The 20,399-nt window shown below is 47.8% G+C and overlaps 1 protein-coding gene across 2 annotated transcripts in view; it reads left to right on the top strand.

The window, feature by feature from the left end:
- ERGIC3 (ERGIC and golgi 3) overlaps positions 1-20,399 on the top strand; it is a 59,170-nt gene that overhangs the window by 18,145 nt on the left and 20,626 nt on the right. Inside the window, exons 6-8 of one of the 2 annotated variants that reach the window (XM_068263665.1) lie at positions 6,241-6,406; positions 7,529-7,586; positions 12,101-12,115. In XM_068263665.1, the coding sequence (XP_068119766.1) occupies positions 6,241-6,406; positions 7,529-7,586; positions 12,101-12,115 (239 nt within the window). The remainder of the gene's footprint in view (positions 1-6,240; positions 6,407-7,528; positions 7,587-12,100; positions 12,116-20,399) is intronic. The other variant, XM_068263666.1, reaches the window with a different exon arrangement.

The following is a 20,399-nucleotide window of genomic DNA, read 5'->3' as shown; positions in this document are numbered from 1 at the left end:
CCGAAGTGTCCCCTGGGGCATTTAATGTCCAGCCCCCAGGAACTAATGCACTTTCCCCGTTTGTGACATCACCGAACGCTTGTCATAATCTTGAGAACAAATATCCTGTTGACACTTACAGATTTCAAAGCAATTCCTTTTCCAGAGATCCAACATCCACTATAGTACCCACACCCAACAAAAGACTTCCTTAGCCCAATTTCCCCAGGTTACAATGTCTATACATCAAGAGATTGTTAAGTGAGGCTTTCAACTCCAGGTGAAAACTTGATTAAGGCTTTTTCCTGTCTCCTGTTTTTAAAGTCTGCAGAGATTTCCATCCCCCTTCCAATAGATGTAATTTACAGGGTATGTTTGCGTTTCTTCACCACAAGTTGACATGTGTTAGTCTTTTCCTGACTAGGCTTGCTTTGTGTATTGAGACAATGGGCCATCTCCTGAGTTCAAAAAGCCAGGCAGATAATCCCATTAGCAGAAACTCAAAGCACTTCATATGGTCAAGACAATACCCACTTCCTTGCCCCAAGCAATCAAAGGCAACAGCTTCCTCCATGGAACACAGGCAGAAAAATGAAAGAATATGTTCCTGTTATCCTTACATCATAAGCACCCCAATATATCACCACAGGTGGTGTGTGTTCTGTGCTGCTCTCCCTGTCTCTGTGTGCAGGTAATGCGAGGCTGGTGGTGTGTGTTCTGTGCTGCTCTCCCTGTCTCTGTGTGCAGGTAATGTGAGGCTGGTGGTGTGTGTTCTGTGCTGCTCTCCCTGTCTCTGTGTGCAGGTAATGCGAGGAGGGTGGTGTGTGTTCTGTGCTGCTCTCCCTGTCTCTGTGTGCAGGTAATGCGAGGCTGGTGGTGTGTGTTCTGTGCTGCTCTCCCTGTCTCTGTGCAGGTAATGCGAGGCTGGTGGTGTGTGTTCTTTGCTGCTCTCCCTGTCTCTGTGTGCAGGTAATGCAAGGCTGGTGGTGTGTGTGTTCTGTGCTGCTCTCCCTGTCTCTGTGTGCAGGTAATGCAAGGCTGGAGGTGTGTGTTCTGTGCTGCTCTCCCTGTCTCTGTGTGCAGGTAATGCGAGGCTGGTGGTGTGTGTTCTGTGCTGCTCTCCCTGTCTCTGTGTGCAGGTAATGCGAGGCTGGCGGTGTGTGTGTTCTGTGCTGCTCTGCCTGTCTCTGTGTACAGGTAATGTGAGGCTGGTGGTGTGTGTTCTGTGCTGCTCTCCCTGTCTCTGTGTGCAGGTAATGCAAGGCTGGTGGTGTGTGTTCTGTGCTGCTCTCCCTGTCTCTGTGTGCAGGTAATGTGAGGCTGGTGGTGTGTGTTCTGTGCTGCTCTCCCTGTCTCTGTGTGCAGGTAATGTGAGGCTGGTGGTGTGTGTGTTCTGTGCTGCTCTGCCTGTCTCTGTGTGCAGGTAATGATGCTGGTGGTGTGTGTGTTCTGTGCTGCTCTGCCTGTCTCTGTGTGCAGGTAATGCGAGGCTGGTGGTGTGTGTGTTCTGTGCTGCTCTCCCTGTCTGTGTGCAGGTAATGTGAGGCTGGAGGTGTGTGTTCTGTGCTACTCTGCCTGGCTCTGTGTGCAGGTAATGCGAGGCTGGTGGTGTGTGTGTTCTTTGCTGCTCTCCCTGTCTCTGTGTGCAGGTAATGCGAGGCTGGTGGTGTGTGTGTTCTGTGCTGCTCTCCCTGTCTCTGTGTGCAGGTAATGCAAGGCTGGTGGTATGTGTTCTGTGCTGCTCTCCCTGTCTCTGTGTGCAGGTAATGTGAGGCTGGTGGTGTGTGTGTTCTGTGCTGCTCTCCCTGTCTGTGTGCAGGTAATGCGAGGCTGGTGGTGTGTGTGTTCTGTGCTGCTCTCCCTGTCTCTGTGTGCAGGTAATGCGAGGCTGGTGGTGTGTGTGTTCTGTGCTGCTCTCCCTGTCTCTGTGTGCAGGTAATGAGGCTGTGGTGTGTGTGTTCTGTGCTGCTCTCCCTGTCTCTGTGTGCAGGTAATGCAAGGCTGGTGGTGTGTGTTCTGTGCTGCTCTCCCTGTCTCTGTGTGCAGGTAATGATGCTGGTGGTGTGTGTTCTGTGCTGCTCTCCCTGTCTCTGTGTGCAGGTAATGCGAGGCTGGTGGTGTGTGTTCTGTTCTGCTCTCCCTGTCTCTGTGTGCAGGTAATGCGAGGCTGGCGGTGTGTGTGTTCTGTGCTGCTCTCCCTGTCTCTGTGTGCAGGTAATGCGAGGCTGGTGGTGTGTGTGTTCTGTGCTGCTCTCCCTGTCTCTGTGTGCAGGTAATGAGGCTGTGGTGTGCGTGTTCTGTGCTGCTCTCCCTGTCTCTGTGTGCAGGTAATGCAAGGCTGGTGGTGTGTGTGTGTTCTGTGCTGCTCTCCCTGTCTCTGTGTGCAGGTAATGCGAGGCTGGTGGTGTGTGTTCTGTTCTGCTCTCCCTGTCTCTGTGTGCAGGTAATGCGAGGCTGGTGGTGTGTGTTCTGTGCTGCTCTCCCTGTCTCTGTGTGCAGGTAATGCGAGGCTGGTGGTGTTTGTGTTCTGTGCTGCTCTGCCTGGCTCTGTGTGCAGGTAATGCGAGGCTGGTGGTATGTGTTCTGTGCTACTCTCCCTGTCTCTGTGTGCAGGTAATGTGAGGCTGGTGGTATGTGTTCTGTGCTGCTCTCCCTGTCTCTGTGTGCAGGTAATGCGAGGCTGGTAGTGTGTGTTCTGTGCTGCTCTCCCTGGCTCTGTGTGCAGGTAATGTGAGGCTGGTGGTGTGTGTTCTGTGCTGCTCTCCCTGTCTCTGTGCAGGTAATGCGAGGCTGGTGGTGTGTGTGTTCTGTGCTGCTCTCCCTGTCTCTGTGTGCAGGTAATGCGAGGCTGGTGGTGTGTGTGTTCTGTGCTGTTCTCTCTGTGTGCAGGTAATGTGAGGCTGGTGGTGTCAGGAACCGGCCCGCGGCACGCCTGCGTATATGGTTCCCGACTGCGGGTTTGACCAGACTGAGAGGGGAAGCAGCCTTAGTCAAGCTAAAACAAGGCTGGGACCCCTCAGAACACCTCTCACTGCCACCACTAGCGGTTCGCTAGACACTTCCACTCTGCTGTCGAGTCCTCAGCGCGCACTCCGCGTTTTCGTATTTGGGTCAGCTTCGCGCTTAGGCCGAATACGAGAACGCCACGCACCCACACACACAGTATAGTTGTACAGTAACACAGCACAATCAGACACTGACTTGTAATGCAAGTTACACTGTCGTGCAGCAAAACCACTAACAGTCGTTCCGAACTATACTGTTAGCTACTCGCACTGGCGTTTCGTACGTTGGGTCAGCTGCGCGCTTTAGGCCAACGTATGACAAACGCCCCCACACACAATGCAATTACAATTTCATATGGTAGTGTTGCTCAAACATACAACTAGGCACGGACTTATACACAGCTACACTGCAGTCTCCTTTAGGCTATGAGTGTTAGTTTAGTACGGCAGAAGTCAAGCTTATTAAATAATAATTTAATATTCCAGAAAAACATAGAACAATGCAGAACTTAATATATACAAAAGATTACAAAAAACTAAGTAAAAATAGTTACAAGATAAAAGTTACAAAGATACACACGGATACTTGCATAAAAATAAAAATGGGGATTAAAAACGTTACCAACTTGAAGGTCTCAACGTTGTCGGCAGGAGCATGCCGCTTGTTCGACCAGAAGTCGAGATCAACTCTAGCTATGCGCTATCTCCAAGAGCAGATACCGGTGGCTGTCCTGGGTCATCTTAAATAGTCCGAAGTGTCCCCTGGGGCATTTAATGTCCAGCCCCCAGGAACTAATGCACTTTCCCCGTTTGTGACATCACCGAACGCTTGTCATAATCTTGAGAACAAATATCCTGTTGACACTTACAGATTTCAAAGCAATTCCTTTTCCAGAGATCCAACATCCACTATAGTACCCACACCCAACAAAAGACTTCCTTAGCCCAATTTCCCCAGGTTACAATGTCTATACATCAAGAGATTGTTAAGTGAGGCTTTCAACTCCAGGTGAAAACTTGATTAAGGCTTTTTCCTGTCTCCTGTTTTTAAAGTCTGCAGAGATTTCCATCCCCCTTCCAATAGATGTAATTTACAGGGTATGTTTGCGTTTCTTCACCACAAGTTGACATGTGTTAGTCTTTTCCTGACTAGGCTTGCTTTGTGTATTGAGACAATGGGCCATCTCCTGAGTTCAAAAAGCCAGGCAGATAATCCCATTAGCAGAAACTCAAAGCACTTCATATGGTCAAGACAATACCCACTTCCTTGCCCCAAGCAATCAAAGGCAACAGCTTCCTCCATGGAACACAGGCAGAAAAATGAAAGAATATGTTCCTGTTATCCTTACATCATAAGCACCCCAATATATCACCACAGGTGGTGTGTGTTCTGTGCTGCTCTCCCTGTCTCTGTGTGCAGGTAATGCGAGGCTGGTGGTGTGTGTTCTGTGCTGCTCTCCCTGTCTCTGTGTGCAGGTAATGTGAGGCTGGTGGTGTGTGTTCTGTGCTGCTCTCCCTGTCTCTGTGTGCAGGTAATGCGAGGAGGGTGGTGTGTGTTCTGTGCTGCTCTCCCTGTCTCTGTGTGCAGGTAATGCGAGGCTGGTGGTGTGTGTTCTGTGCTGCTCTCCCTGTCTCTGTGCAGGTAATGCGAGGCTGGTGGTGTGTGTTCTTTGCTGCTCTCCCTGTCTCTGTGTGCAGGTAATGCAAGGCTGGTGGTGTGTGTGTTCTGTGCTGCTCTCCCTGTCTCTGTGTGCAGGTAATGCAAGGCTGGAGGTGTGTGTTCTGTGCTGCTCTCCCTGTCTCTGTGTGCAGGTAATGCGAGGCTGGTGGTGTGTGTTCTGTGCTGCTCTCCCTGTCTCTGTGTGCAGGTAATGCGAGGCTGGCGGTGTGTGTGTTCTGTGCTGCTCTGCCTGTCTCTGTGTACAGGTAATGTGAGGCTGGTGGTGTGTGTTCTGTGCTGCTCTCCCTGTCTCTGTGTGCAGGTAATGCAAGGCTGGTGGTGTGTGTTCTGTGCTGCTCTCCCTGTCTCTGTGTGCAGGTAATGTGAGGCTGGTGGTGTGTGTTCTGTGCTGCTCTCCCTGTCTCTGTGTGCAGGTAATGTGAGGCTGGTGGTGTGTGTGTTCTGTGCTGCTCTGCCTGTCTCTGTGTGCAGGTAATGATGCTGGTGGTGTGTGTGTTCTGTGCTGCTCTGCCTGTCTCTGTGTGCAGGTAATGCGAGGCTGGTGGTGTGTGTGTTCTGTGCTGCTCTCCCTGTCTGTGTGCAGGTAATGTGAGGCTGGAGGTGTGTGTTCTGTGCTACTCTGCCTGGCTCTGTGTGCAGGTAATGCGAGGCTGGTGGTGTGTGTGTTCTTTGCTGCTCTCCCTGTCTCTGTGTGCAGGTAATGCGAGGCTGGTGGTGTGTGTGTTCTGTGCTGCTCTCCCTGTCTCTGTGTGCAGGTAATGCAAGGCTGGTGGTATGTGTTCTGTGCTGCTCTCCCTGTCTCTGTGTGCAGGTAATGTGAGGCTGGTGGTGTGTGTGTTCTGTGCTGCTCTCCCTGTCTGTGTGCAGGTAATGCGAGGCTGGTGGTGTGTGTGTTCTGTGCTGCTCTCCCTGTCTCTGTGTGCAGGTAATGCGAGGCTGGTGGTGTGTGTGTTCTGTGCTGCTCTCCCTGTCTCTGTGTGCAGGTAATGAGGCTGTGGTGTGTGTGTTCTGTGCTGCTCTCCCTGTCTCTGTGTGCAGGTAATGCAAGGCTGGTGGTGTGTGTTCTGTGCTGCTCTCCCTGTCTCTGTGTGCAGGTAATGATGCTGGTGGTGTGTGTTCTGTGCTGCTCTCCCTGTCTCTGTGTGCAGGTAATGCGAGGCTGGTGGTGTGTGTTCTGTTCTGCTCTCCCTGTCTCTGTGTGCAGGTAATGCGAGGCTGGCGGTGTGTGTGTTCTGTGCTGCTCTCCCTGTCTCTGTGTGCAGGTAATGCGAGGCTGGTGGTGTGTGTGTTCTGTGCTGCTCTCCCTGTCTCTGTGTGCAGGTAATGAGGCTGTGGTGTGCGTGTTCTGTGCTGCTCTCCCTGTCTCTGTGTGCAGGTAATGCAAGGCTGGTGGTGTGTGTGTTCTGTGCTGCTCTCCCTGTCTCTGTGTGCAGGTAATGCGAGGCTGGTGGTGTGTGTTCTGTTCTGCTCTCCCTGTCTCTGTGTGCAGGTAATGCGAGGCTGGTGGTGTGTGTTTTGTGCATCTCTCCCTGTCTGTGTGTGCTGTATAAGCTCCGTGTTCCTTGCCCTGCGCAGGTGTTGTAATTCATGTGACGACGTGCGAGAGGCCTACCGACGGAAAGGCTGGGCCTTCAAGACTCCAGATTCCATAGAGCAGTGTAAACGGGAGGGCTTCAGTCAGAAGATGCAAGAGCAGAAAAATGAGGGCTGTGAGGTGTATGGATTCCTGGAGGTCAATAAGGTAACTTTTTTTTGTTCTGTTTTTTTAAAAATTGACCGTCCTGAAGCAAATAATTCAACATCACATACATCAACTGCACTATTAAGCTCCCTGGCGGTATTGACGGATTTACACGTCAATACAAAATATGCTGTGAACAGTGTTGACATGCATACACATGAATACAGTACTCTCCCGCTCTGTATACTAGACCCTTGCTTGACACATTTTGGTAAGATACAAGAAAAAAGTTATGAAAATTAATTAGATCACTTTTTGCACAGAAATCCTGGGGAAACTGAACGCCAGAGAGGATAAAGTGGATTAAAATGAAATTGGTACTTACCTAAGGCTTCCTCTAGCCCACCGTAGGCCATGAGGTCCCCCGGCGTCCTCCTGGCTCCTTTACCAGCGACTTTCGGGCGGAGTGTTGGCCCAACACTTCCTGGATCGGGGCGCTCCGCGTCATTACGGCACCTGGCGTGACAGTCCTGCGCGGTTTTCTAACTCTGAACCGCGCATGCTCAGGACTGTCAAGCCGGCCGCTGTGATGACGTGTAGCGGCCGGCGTGATGATGCGGAGTGGCTCAGCCCAGGAAGTGTTGGGCCAACACTCTGCCCGAAAGGAGGAGCCAGGAGGACGCCAGGGGACCTCGCAGCCTACGGTGGGCTGGAGAAAGCCCCAGGTAAATGGCAATTCCATTTTACTGCACTGCTCAGTGTCCCTCCAACCAACTCTTGTATGGTAACTTTCATCTTTTTATGATTTAAAAAAAAAAAAAAAAAAGTCTGGTTAAGCTTGTGATCATGCCAATCCCCCCCCCCCCCCCCCCCCAAAAAAAAGTGCCTACCAAATTGCAACTCTGACGAAGATTCAATCAGACTATTGTTTTTTTATTTTTTGCTAGAAATTGGATCGGTAGTGGCCACCATTAGAGTTCCCATACAATTCATGTTGTTCCTCCTTCACCGCCCTGTCTATTTGGGTGGCTTCCCCTATGCTGGCAGTGCCTGTAATACAGGCCTATTTGGTCAGAATTTGCAGCCTGTTACATCCATACAAATTACACAGGAGCTTGTAAAATGCTTTGTCCACTAATCTGGGAGCTGACCATGACAGGTTGTCTTTTTCTTTCTCTTAAGGTGGCTGGAAATTTTCATTTTGCACCTGGGAAAAGCTTTCAGCAATCTCATGTTCACGGTAAATATATCTTTACTGTACTGCAGCAAAAAACATTGTTCTTATAGCAAGAGGGACAGTTTAAGGTTGTAAGACTCCAGCAAATGGGATACAGGGGACTGATTTCTATAAGCTGAATATAACAGATCTCCATAAAATGGAGAATCCTTTTCAAAATGTGCATGGTAACATTCAAATCCCTACACGACCCAGGTCCAGGATACCTGAAGGATTTGTTTCAACTTTGTCACACCTCCCTTAAAGGGACTCCGAGCACCTCTCATGGGCATGCCTTTATGCCAGACTTCCAACAAAGTCATGCTATGACCCCTCTGGAGGAGGCTCTTGCAATGGCCATGCGTGTCCTTTCCTCTTCCTGCTTCATTCAGCGATGCACTTCTCTAACAGAGAAAACAGGGGTGACCCAGAAGTTATAACATAGCCATGATGGCAGCAGTGATATTTAAATTGAAATCGAACGAAAACTATTCAGGCATTCAGCGATTCAAGCATCAAATGACAGGAGAGCACAAGCTACAGGAAGGTATGCATCTTTAAGTACTTTGCAGCCCTGGTTGGAGTCTTAAAGGTATGCCCATAAGAGGTGCTCGGAGTCCCTTTAACCTCAAAGTGATCTAATAACTTAACCATCCACAGTCTAACTAAAAACCTTTGAAGCCAGAGATTTTTGTCATGCTGCCCCTACCTTTTGGAATCCCTTGCCAAACTTAATCAAGACCGCTCCTAACCTGGACACATTTAAATCAAAATGGAAAAAAACACCTGTTTACTCAGCCATTCATGATCACATAACTTTGGCCCCTGTACACATTACTATGTACTGATCTGAGACCAGCTTATATGCTTGGAGTCCTATGGGAGCAATTTGCAAATGTTTAGTTGTTCAGTAAAGTGGATCAGGCACAAATCTGCTTTCAGCCACATAGTCAGGTTGGGGTTAGTGTACCTAAGACATTAACTACTGCAGCATTTACACTTACATGGGGCTGCCTCCAGCCCCATGTCTGCCTTTGGCTCCCTCGCCGTCAACACCCCCCACCCGGCCACTCTTTTGTCCCGCTCTCAGCTCCAATAAATTAGCCAGTCGCACTCCAGTGCGCATGTCAGATGCTTACATTTATGCATAAATCATAATTTAGTGTGTTACGCTCCTCCCCTTCTACCTAGCGAAACAGTATATTAACAGTATACTTATCTTAACAGTATAAAGAAACACTTGGGTTCGCCACAGCTTATGGATGTTTCCCAGTCTGTGATCATGTCAATATGGTGAATTAGTGTTCCACACACATGCAGTCTGTTAGACCAACGACTACAGTTCCTAATATAAACGAATGTATTATGCAAGTGTATTGTAAATTTTAACATATTTTGTGACAGTGGTCCTTCAACTTTAATAATCTGATTAGTTACTAAACACCACTGTGCTCTCTGCACCATGTTGTTAGGGTTTGGTTTTTTTTTTTCGGGCGCTCGCTCCCACAGTGCTGAATGCAGCGATTTTGTAATCGCATCACTGCAGTGCGACTGCCCCCATGGGAAGCACCTGCACTAGTGATTTGCTGATCACCTACGGTGTGAAACAGCCCTTAGGCTTGGTTCACACATAAATCTGCCCATCTCCTGTCCTATCAGTTTTCTATCAGTTTTACCTGACCGGACCAGAAATGTACACCTTTTAATGTGGGAACACACCCATAGAAATACGTACTATAATATTCCTGATATTTGTATAGCGCTTTTCTCCTGTCGGACTCAAAGCGCTCAGGAGCTGCAGCCACTAACAAGAGGCCACCCTGCAGTGTTGAAGTCTTGCCCAAGGACTTCTTACTGAATGGATACTGACCTTAGCAGAACCCTTTAAACCCTGGTCTCCCATGTCCAATGCAGAGCCCTTAACCGGTACACCAGAGCTGGCCATTGCGTCGATCGCAATTTAGCAGTAGATTGCGGTCAGTGGCTTAAAATTGCACGGCAGGTGCTGACACTGCAGCGCCAGCATACCATCTAATTGTGCTGCTCTGCTGCCCTATGCAGAGCAACGTACAGCCAAACAGAAGAAGTGACTGGAGAGGCTCAGCAGGTGAGAGCTGCGCCCTGCCCACTCCCCTTCCTTCCCGGCCACCGTAGCCTCCAGCACATCGTCGGGACCCCCCCTTGCTGGCGCTGTATGCCCAGTGGGCCATGCAGCACTGAGATGTCTTATTAGCGGCGACTGCAGTGAAGAGGAGAGCGGTGGGTAAGGGTGCGTGTACAGGAAGTGCTTTTCCTGTATACACGCCGGTACCCTCCGCTTTCCTCTCCACTGCGGGTCGCCGCTAATCTGAGGTCTCAGTGCTGCATGCCCCACTGGAGGCATAGAGGGGGGCACCTATGCCTAGCTATCTATATGGGGGGCACCTATGCCTAGCTTTCTATATGGGGGGCACATATGCCTAGCTTTCTATATGGGGGGCACCTATGCCTAGCTATTTATATGGGGAACACCTATGCCTAGTTATCTATATGGGCGCACCTATGCTTAGCTACCTATATGAGGACACCTATGCCTGGCTATTTATATGGGGAACACCTATGCCTAGTTATCTATATGGGGTAGCAATCTATATGAGGGGCACCTATGTCTAGCTAGTCTATACTGGGGCACCTATGCCTAGATACATATGGGGGCAGCTATGCCTGGCTACCTATACTGGGGCACCTATACCTGGCTAGCTATAGTGTGGGGCAACTGTACCAGGCTAACTTTTATACTGGGGGTACCTAAGCCTGGCTACCTATACTGGGAGCACCTAGCCTGGCTACCTATAGTGGGGGTACCTATACCTGGCTATTTTAATTGTCGGTAGATCTCTTTCGAGCTCAGGAATTTTCAAAGTAGCTTATGAGTCAGTGTGGGCACCCCTGCAGTACACTAATCGGCCACCACAAAACTGACAGGACTGGACCGGATCGGAAATGTATAGATTTATATGTGAACACAGCCATAGAAACACATGCAAACCTGATGCCAACTGTCAAAAACTGACAGGACTAGACACCTTTTTATGTGCGAACCAAACCTTAGAGTTTTTCCTCTGGAAAATGAACACTTTGGAAAGTTTAGCGGTGTTCGCCCTGGATCTGAGCAGGAAGATATGGGGAGACTGTGTGGGCTAGGAGAATGGGAACAGGTTTGTCTTCACTATAAATCTTACTGAAATATTTGGAATGCCTCTAAGCAAGTGATAAATTGCTGCATGAGAATGTACTGCATATTGTTTGCATGGTTTTCATTTGTCGGTGTGCATTGTGCTTATAGCATGATTGTCATTCTCTTGGATCTTGGAGCTTCAAAAAGGCAGATTTGACCAAACAGTTAAAGGTCCTTATTACCTAAACTCAAAAGATTTTAAATAAGATGTATCACTATGGCCTTGAATTTTCAGTATCCGTTGAACTCTATAGAACGCTTCATAAAAACTCCAGGAAACCTCCACTGGTCGAAAGAGGTTCATGTAAGCAGAAGTTCAGGAAGCATAGTCACATGACTGCTGTTGTCACAAGTATGCCAGTCATAAGTATTGCTGGTGTTGGAATTCGGCATATTGAATTTGAAGCACCTGATTACTCCTGTACACCACATCATTTCAGTAACGAACAAGCAGACAGGGTCAGGGGGAATTAACACACCGTATTTTTTTTGACGTGATGCATTTTTTCTCCCCCAAAAATGGAGAGAAAAGGTCCCTGCGTCTTATATGCCTAATACAGGGAGTCCTCGACTTATGAACGCCCACAGATACGAACCGCCGATCTGCTGTGAAGTCAGGTACTCCCTGCATTGTCCCCCGCTTACCTTCTGCCCCCCGTGTGTTTTCCCCTGTGCCTGTGTATAACCGCAGAAGCAGCAGCACCACCTCACCCAATGCACGGCTCCAGCAGTGATCTCAGACCTCTCTCCTGTACGGCTATTCTAGTGCCGGCTTCTGCTAATAACTCAATGGGGGGGCAGAGGGGGATACAGGAGGACACGATCATCGGAGGAGACCATCTACAAGATGCTCCTGGACCATGGACGTACTAGTTTTAGTATATAAATTCTTTTGTTCTGTTTTTTGCCCTCCAAACCTAGGTCGGTCTTATAGTGTGAAACGTCTTCTATGCTGAAAAATACAGAACATGTCTCCGATACTTCCTCCTTCCGGGTTTGGAAGGGGGAAGCATCGTCGCCAACTGAAATGTTTTGTGCAGTGCGAGTAGCGAACTCCCCCTGACCCTGTCTGCCTGTTCAATACTGAAATGGAGCTGCCTTGGAGTAAAAAGTGCAGCCAGAGAACAGGTCAGCTAGCTCTCTGATAACAGGTGGGCTTTACAAGTGTATTTCCATTTTTATATAGTGCATTGTTTGGTTTGGATTGGCACCCAGTAGTTGCCTGCACTTCCACCTGAAGGAACTTTGTGACATTGTGAACAGATGCCTTTGTGTAACAAAGAACATGTTTCTCTCTTCTCTCCCTGCCTCCTCTGCGCAGTACATGCTGTTGAGAGTAAGTGTGAAACTTGTGCATTTACAAGCAGTTCTGGGTACTCTGATGTCACTTCCTGTGTGTAACAGCTCTTCAGTTTCCATTCACTTAGCCCACCTAGTCTACCATGTTCCACCTGCTCTAAGGCCATTCATAACTAGGACTGACTCCATAATGTTGGGTCTATAAATTGTGCTATAGAAAGGCTCCTCTGATGTTACAGGGAAATGGTGGTATCGGTTTCGGAATAAATGAACTGTGAAATAAGACTTTCCGACGTTAATGCCTTTAGAAAAAATATCAGGTCAGAGGAACGCACTGCTAGATTCACTTTAGAGTGTTCTGTCTTGCCTACGGTTTCATTCACACTATGTGCATTGGATCATGTGGTCCGTATAACGTGCATCATTTTAATGACCCAATCTCATAGCACCCAACTGGTCCTTTTTTTTGAGGGACAGTTCCTATTTGGAAACAAAATCCCTCTGTCCCCATTTCTTCCTCATTTGTCCCCCTTTCAAGCGTGATATACCGATCTTTGTAAATATATGTATTTTTGTATTGAAAAAATGTGTTTGACTCCAAACTTTATCGCCATCCTTTAAATTGATAGATTTCTTAATTTTAACTGTTAATATGAAGAAAAAATAGTGATGATAGAAATGACCAGTGTGGTTTGAATTCTAAAATGTCACATTTTGCTTATGAATTGTAGTGGTTTGCGTGGCTAGGGGTGTGGTGGGGACATGTCTAATGCTGGGAATACATGGTTCATTTCTGTTGCCGATACATGGTTCGATAGATCATTTCTGACATGTCCGTTCTCCCGTTCAAACGTTTTGCCGCTCGATTACGGATAGAAGTGAATGTAAAAAGATATGAAAATTGAGCGGAAGAGAATGGAGTGGCAGAAATGCATCGTATATTCCCACCTTTAGGCAGGGAACACACTTGTCTGTTTTCGTGCGCGTTTTCTGCACAGAAAAACTGAGAACTCATGTTAATCAATGGGCTAGTACACACTTAATATGATGTTCGCGCGCAGAAAAACAACTGACATTCTGCATCCTGATTCTGCACATTTTGTTAGTTTTCTCTATCAACTACATCAGCTGCTGTGAAAAAAACGTGCGCGGTTTCCTGCATAGAAACACACTTGGTGTGCAGAAAAAGTATGCAGGAAAACGCGCGCAGAAAACTGAAAGACAAGTGTGTTCCCTGCCTCAGTGTCCCTCCCTCTTTTATACAAGCAATCAGTCATGATGCAGAGATATCAACAGCCCAATAGAAGTGCCTTCACCTGTGCTACTCCCACATTGAACACAATGTGCTCTGTGTGATCAGGGCCAATGCACCTTCCTCTGCCTCTTCTCTGCTGTACCTGTAAAGGTTAGCTGGAAGATATGATGGGGGGGGGGGGGGGGGGGGGGGGCACACCGAACACAAGAGAGATTAAGCAGTTGTTGTGACTTTAAAGCCCCAAAATAGGCGTATGAGAGGAATCGATGCAGGAGACTTAGGCGCAGGATACAGCCCGTATGGCTTATCCTGCCCCTGCACATATTCCCATTAGTTAAATACTACAGGCCGCCATGGATGGTGGGGAGTGCAATAATTCAGCTTTCAGCAATTGCTGGAGGCCAAATTAATGTGTTTTTATAAGTAACTTCAGCTCTGTCTTCTGACGGCGCTGAAGTTACTCACTGCTGCGCCCAAGTCTCCTGCGCTGGAATGGCAGTGTTCGCCAAAATAGCCTTCCTTTTGACATATTCTCTCTGTGCCTTTTGTAAGTAAGTAGTAAGGAGAAATTCAGTCACATAGCATAGCAGAGGTTGTGACCACACCATGGCCCCTGGACTTGAGCGACCTTTTTATTTATGCTGTAGCGGTAACGATCTCCTCTGTATGTGCATTCATTAGTGGTAATGATTAACAAACCATCCCTTTACCTCTGCTTCCACCTCTGTCACATGATGCACACACGATGCACATACACACGCGCACACACGCCCAGTTTAACTTACCTAAGGGCTTATTGCAGCCCCCCGGAGTCATCCTGTGCCCATTTTGTCCTCCTTCAACCCTTCAACCCCCCCCCCCCCCCCCAAAAAAAAAAGCTGGCCAACCATGCGCCGCCTCGTGTCTCACTTGCCGGGAGCGTTCTGCGCATGCACAGTACAGGAAAATCGCTATTACGCATGCGCAGAACAATTCCGGCACTTGATCAGGGTGTACGAGGCCGCGCATGAACAGTGGCCTCCGACTGGCCTGCTTTGAGGGGGCTGCCGCTTCCAGCTGGAGAGTCTGTTTTTTTTTTTTTAGTTGTTGTTTTTTGTTTTTGTCTTTATTAACGCTTTAAACTTCCGCTCTGCAAAGAATCTAGCATGTATACAGCGGCCCCCTGCACAGTTCCCCGCTAGATGCCTCGGCGAGAGACCAACACCGCCGGATTATCTCACCTAACCTCTGGCTGACTCCATTATACTTCCTTCTTGCCCCTTCAGCTCTGTGTCATTCCTCCTCCCCTCTCCATAGCAACAGAATATGAATCCTGATCCAGGCAAGTGGCAGTGATTATTGGTGTGTATGTAGCCTTAAATACTTTTATAGAGCATGCAGGATGAGGAACAAAACTAGTATTCTAGACATCTTTCTGATAACTGCAGATTAATCTTCCTTTGAGTACACAAGAAGAACTGGATAAATACAGACTCTTGGGAAAAGTCAATAGACACAACTGTCAGCACCGAGCTTCATCTGAAGTCATTTTCCACTGGGGAGGGCAGAGCTGGTAAACAGCACAGAGCAAGGTCTCCCAGGGATGAGGTGGCAACTTTCCTATCTTCAGGCGTTTAGCTTGTGTCACATGATTACAGATTTGGCACAATGATCACATACATAGCAGTCTCACATGGCCGGGACATAAATGTCACAAGACTGGTATGGTATCCTCCCAGCTATGAGCCTTGCTGGAAGACTGAGCAGTCTGACAGCAGGTATGTCTCCTCTGCAGACAAGTCTGAGACGAGGCAGACTTGAGACAAAGTCCTTTTTTCATTCAATACTGTCCATTTTGAAGTCTGATTGCGATTGATTAGAAACTATAAACTAGTTCAGTCATAGGCTAACGACCAACTTTTTCAAAACAACTTGTCATCTGACTTGTCGTTTAAACGACAAGTTGGACGTGTGTACGTGTTGTCGAGCAACTGATAACAGCCGGTTTGCCTGAACTGCTCAGCGAATCCGTTGGACCAACTGTTGTTCAAACGACTGTTAGGTTCTTACATGTGTACAAATGACTTTTAGTTGTTTGAACATCTATTAGTTGGACAAACAACAAGTCGTTTGATCAGTCATTTAATCTAGTCCATTGTAGGACCGCCTAACGACGATTGGCGTAAAGTCCTGGGGCTCTGTTTTGCAGGAGATCGCGCGCAGTGTGCACGCGCATCTCCTGCTTGGTGGGCGGAGCTGAGCTCCGCCTTCAGTCCGCTCGGGAGACTGTTAGACGGCGTAACCGACGTCTAATAATATGTACAGCGCAGCGATCTGCAGCAGTTCTGTACTGGGGACAGCCGTGTGACATGGCTGTCCCCTCCTGAGACACAGAGGTGAGCGGCTATCATATCCTGAAGCCTATGACAGCGGATCACGGGGATTGGCTGGCGGGGGGAGGGAGGGGGGATTACAGTTGAAAAAAAAACCACTTATTTTTATTAAACAAACAAACAAACGCACACACACACACACACACACACCAGACCCGGTAGGGGGGGTGGGGGGGATCACTTGTGTGCTGTGTGGAGTGGCCCTGCAGCTTGGCCTTTAAAGCCGCAGTGGCCAATTTAATGCAAAACGGCCTGGTCTTTAGGGGGGTTTTAGCACTGAGGTCCTCAAGAGGTTAAACAACATAACATGTAAATTAGCATGTCAGTCGCTTTGTTGGTCAGTGTGTACATGACGTGTGAACGACTTGTCCTTTGAACGACTTGTAGTGTAAACAACAAGTAGGATGACAAGTTGTTCGAAAAAGTTGGACGTGTGTACGACCTTAAGGTTATGGTTGGACAGATAATTAAGGTGGGCATACATCTCTCGATCTGCCACCAGGTCGACCAGTGGATAGATCCCTATCTGATCAGAGTGGGATCTATAACCTGGCCACACACTGCAGACAGATTTCCAATAGATTTGGGTATGGTATCTATTGGAAGGCATCAAGCAGTGCAATGCTGCGATTTGATTGATTTTTAATAGATCATGCAGCTGTGTGTGGTAGGAATAGATCCCTCTCTAAACAGATTCAGATCGGAGAGGGATCGACCTTTAGAGGTCACTCTGATGAATTTCCAGATTTGTGCTGGATATGTGGTGCAGGGGCTGAAACTATGCGCTGTAATAAACTTTTCCATGGCGGATGATGACCGCCTTAGCAACGAATCGTGACCCAATCCAGCCTGTATACAGTGTTATAAACTGTTCTTATCACCTTGCTTTGACACCATCGTCTCACAGACTGTGAGATCACTTGACTCTCCACACAGCAAACAGGATATAGACTTGCTCAGGCTTCTTTCAATGTTTCCGTTACTTATTCAAGTCACAGGAATACAGATAGATACATTCATCATGTCCTAGCCATGCCAATCTTCATGTTGCGTTATAAGCTCATGATTAGACTCCCTCTTGGAGTCAATCAGGTACCTTCTTCCTAACTACGTTACACTAAACTACATATGTACAGCATACATTATATCAGATTACAGAAAGGACGAACATGCTTAGGTCCCAGTCGGCCTTGCGAGCTAGTGCAGAAGGAAGAAGCAGAAGTGAGTTCTCCATTGCTTGCTCCAGCTTTAATGCCGGCTAGGAAAGAGTTAAATATGACATCATCTTCGCCACCCCCTATATCAGTCTATTGGTGGACCCACTCATGGTGTCATCATACCCGCCTACTCGATTAATAATCGATGAGACATTTGACATACATGCAGGAATGTGAATATTTACAAAACATGACTGATGTTTATTGTTCCAGGCCCAGGTCAGGGAGACCTGCGGCCTTGATCAGAACAGCTTCTTGGTATGTTCTAGTTCTGCTGACAGAACTGCAGATTTTCTCTCTTCAGAGAAAATCCCCTTAAAGGGCAGGTCTGCTCATCAAGCCTTTTTGACTAACTCAGTCCAAATAACTGAGGCCTACTTAAATTATAACAATCCCCCCTAAAACGGCTTGACCCGCAGATCCCAGCGTCTGAACCTCCCAGTACCTGGTTTCTTTCGTTTATGTTTCACTTTTCGATGTTCGTGCTCACACAACTTCTCTGCTCTCGGTGGTTACCCCTGGAAGAGAGAGAGCAAGACCTCTTGGTCTTCCTGTAACCAGGCTCTCTGGGGAAGCCCTACTTCTAAGTCCCTCAACACCACATGCTCAGCATTTGCGTCACTTGCGTATCACTCACAAACTTGCATGACCACAGAAAAGTGAAACTCGTTTGGTTGTTACAAAACGGAGCAGTGCCAGGTGCCTTCTAAAAGAGCGCCTTTATACAATCAGCTCCTAGGTACTACTAAACCTATACCCGTAACCCTGTATATCCCTTAATTTAAACTATTGGTTCCGGAGATTGTTTATGAGGCACCAATCTCTGGACCAGGTTAATTTATTTTACGTAATTTTAACCCGCAACCTCACCTGGATAACGATGCCTAAAGTTGTCATCCCCATCCAGACGACCAGTGGGTGTAGAAAGAACTTTGGAACTGCAGATGCCCCGTCCGAGTGTCCCTGGAACATCACCGGAACCTTTGTCCACCAGGGCAGACTGGAACTCACCTGCTCATTTTTGTGTTCTACCTCGTTAAGATCACCTGTATCATGGTGAAATCTTACTTCTAACTTAGTGTACTGTTTGTTTAACCTTTGTAACAAAATGTGGTCGTCTTGGATCAAACCCTGTTCCCCTTCGTCCCATGTCGTGTTCTCTTTCAGGACGGGAACTACTCGTGAAACTTTGACCTTTAGAGTTCTCTTAACAATTTGAGAAACAACGTCATCCAGCCTGGATGACAGGATCCATATGGGATCTCCACTCACACAATATGTTCCCCTTGGAAAATCCCCCTTATCGGAACAATTATGAGAATATACCTTGAATGTATCATTAGACCTTATGTTAAAAAACCAAACCCTTCCTTCAGCCACCGGAACTATTGGTTTGGCTTCAGGGTGGATCTTTTGAATGGTAGCCTCGCAGTCTGCGTTATTGAGCCCGCAGGCTTCTTCACTAAATTTGGCTTGCCCCGGCCAACGCAGATACTTCTGCAAGAATTGCCCGCATGAGGACAACTCTACTTGCTTCACCTCCCCGTCTAGCACCAAAAAAGGTTGACCTCTCAGGTCCTGGTGTAAGACATGTGTTGAGGTGGGAACTAAGGAAGTGGCGGTGCCTAAAGGAATGTTGCACCGTTTCCATTTGTTCACCCAAACATCTCGAAGATGCCATGCAAAAGATCCTTCTCCAGAAAAGTTACTATACCTCCCCTTGTCCAATCTCTCGCTGACAAAATATGTCCCCAGCTGTCCTGATTGGACCTCTTCCCCCCCTTACGTCCTGAGGCACAATATGTACCTGAGGTCGGGAAGACTGTACTCTCTGCAATCTTTCGATTAAGAGTACCTCTTCACTTACCCAACTATCATGAGGATAAGCTGCTGCATATGGACTGTGTAATATCGTCCCCTGTTGTGACCCGTGTAGTGTGGATGGGGTTCCCTGTGTTGGCTTTCCCTCCCCCGGGACCGCTCTCCCCACCCTCTTTGTCACCTGGAAATGTGGCTTGATCTCGATTGTTACTTCTTGTTTCGAGAACCACCCACCCTTGGCTTTCCAGCCTTTACGTGTGTAAAGTTGTTTCAGAGGCACTCTCTGTTGGTAGCTCCAGAGTGTGATGTTGTCCCCTGCGTCTCTCTGGTAAGAGAATTGACGCCTCCTGCTCGTTCCTCTCCAATCTGGAACCATCTCACTCTGCATAACCAAGACAAGGTACCCCTGAATCACACACTCCACCTTTTGCATGTACCCATTGTACTGCAATGTACCTTTTAACAAACCTTTGGATCGGTGCATTGATTCTGGGAGTGTGGCATTCAATAGCAGATTTACACTGCCATTAAATTCCCACTGCCCGCACACTTGACCCTTCAGACCTTTCACCCACCTTGTGCCATGAAATTTGCTTTCTCCTGGCACAAGTGCTCTTTTCCTCCGTCCCTGCATGGTCCATCTGTGCCAAGCGGAGGGAGGTGTGAAAGGATCAGTACCTTTGTCACCCAACATTAACATGCTTGGGCCTTGCATTCTCATTAACCCCTTATTATACATGAGAATGTCCTCTCTTCGTTCTCCTAGGACGGAATGGCAACCTAGGATCACCATCAGCATGGTACACTTCATTATAAAAGCACCACCCTGGGAAAGAAAAACATTAGCACTTTGCATTATGCTTTGCTCCGACAGTTTTGTTAGTCTCTTTCCGATTTCAGGAATCTCGTGGTTTAGTCTCTTTCCAATTTCAGGAATCTCGTGTTTTAGTCTCTTTCCGATTTCAGGAATCTCGTGTTCCTCCAAGCTTAGATTGGCATCTGGAACCTTTCGCTTATCCGACTGACATCTCCATCTTTGCTGCCAGCACTGCAGCTGTCTCAATTCCATATTGCCAAACACCTGAAATCGAAATACAAACAAATCAATTCTTATTAATGATTTGGGATTCGCCCTGCGGCTTGTACTCTTTACCCTTTAAATTGATCAATATATATCGTAATTGATCTCGTTGCTTTATGGTTCTCCTGAACTCTGTTTACTCTTATTGGTAGATTGGAGTTTACTCTTATTGGTAGATTGGAGTTAAACTTCACCCCCCTACCTCAGTACTATCCTCAGTACTTACCTGTTTAAAATATGCTCCCGCGGACTTCACCTATGGAAGCTCGCTTCACCTTTGGAAGCTCTCACCCCATTGCAGCTCACTCCACATCCCCCCTTATCTGTCCATGCGCGGCCGTCGCATGCACAGATTACGGATGCCACACCTGATGCTGCTTTGCAGGTGAGCCTGCAATGCTCTTACTCATTATCGCATTTACTTATCTAGAACTTCATCGCGATACCAGCTCTGCTAGAAGTTCTGTGTGTTGTACCCTCTGACCAATGTTTGCCGTGCCACCACCTAAACTACCAAAAAAACTGGCTGCCTCCCTGTAGGAAGGAGCACTTTGCACTTAAACTACACAGGGTGC

This window comes from Hyperolius riggenbachi, chromosome 12, assembly GCF_040937935.1.
Source record: "Hyperolius riggenbachi isolate aHypRig1 chromosome 12, aHypRig1.pri, whole genome shotgun sequence".
Lineage (NCBI taxonomy): Eukaryota > Metazoa > Chordata > Amphibia > Anura > Hyperoliidae > Hyperolius > Hyperolius riggenbachi.
The sequence above is the reverse complement of the archived record's forward strand: the minus strand, read 5'-3'. Positions and strand labels throughout refer to the sequence as shown.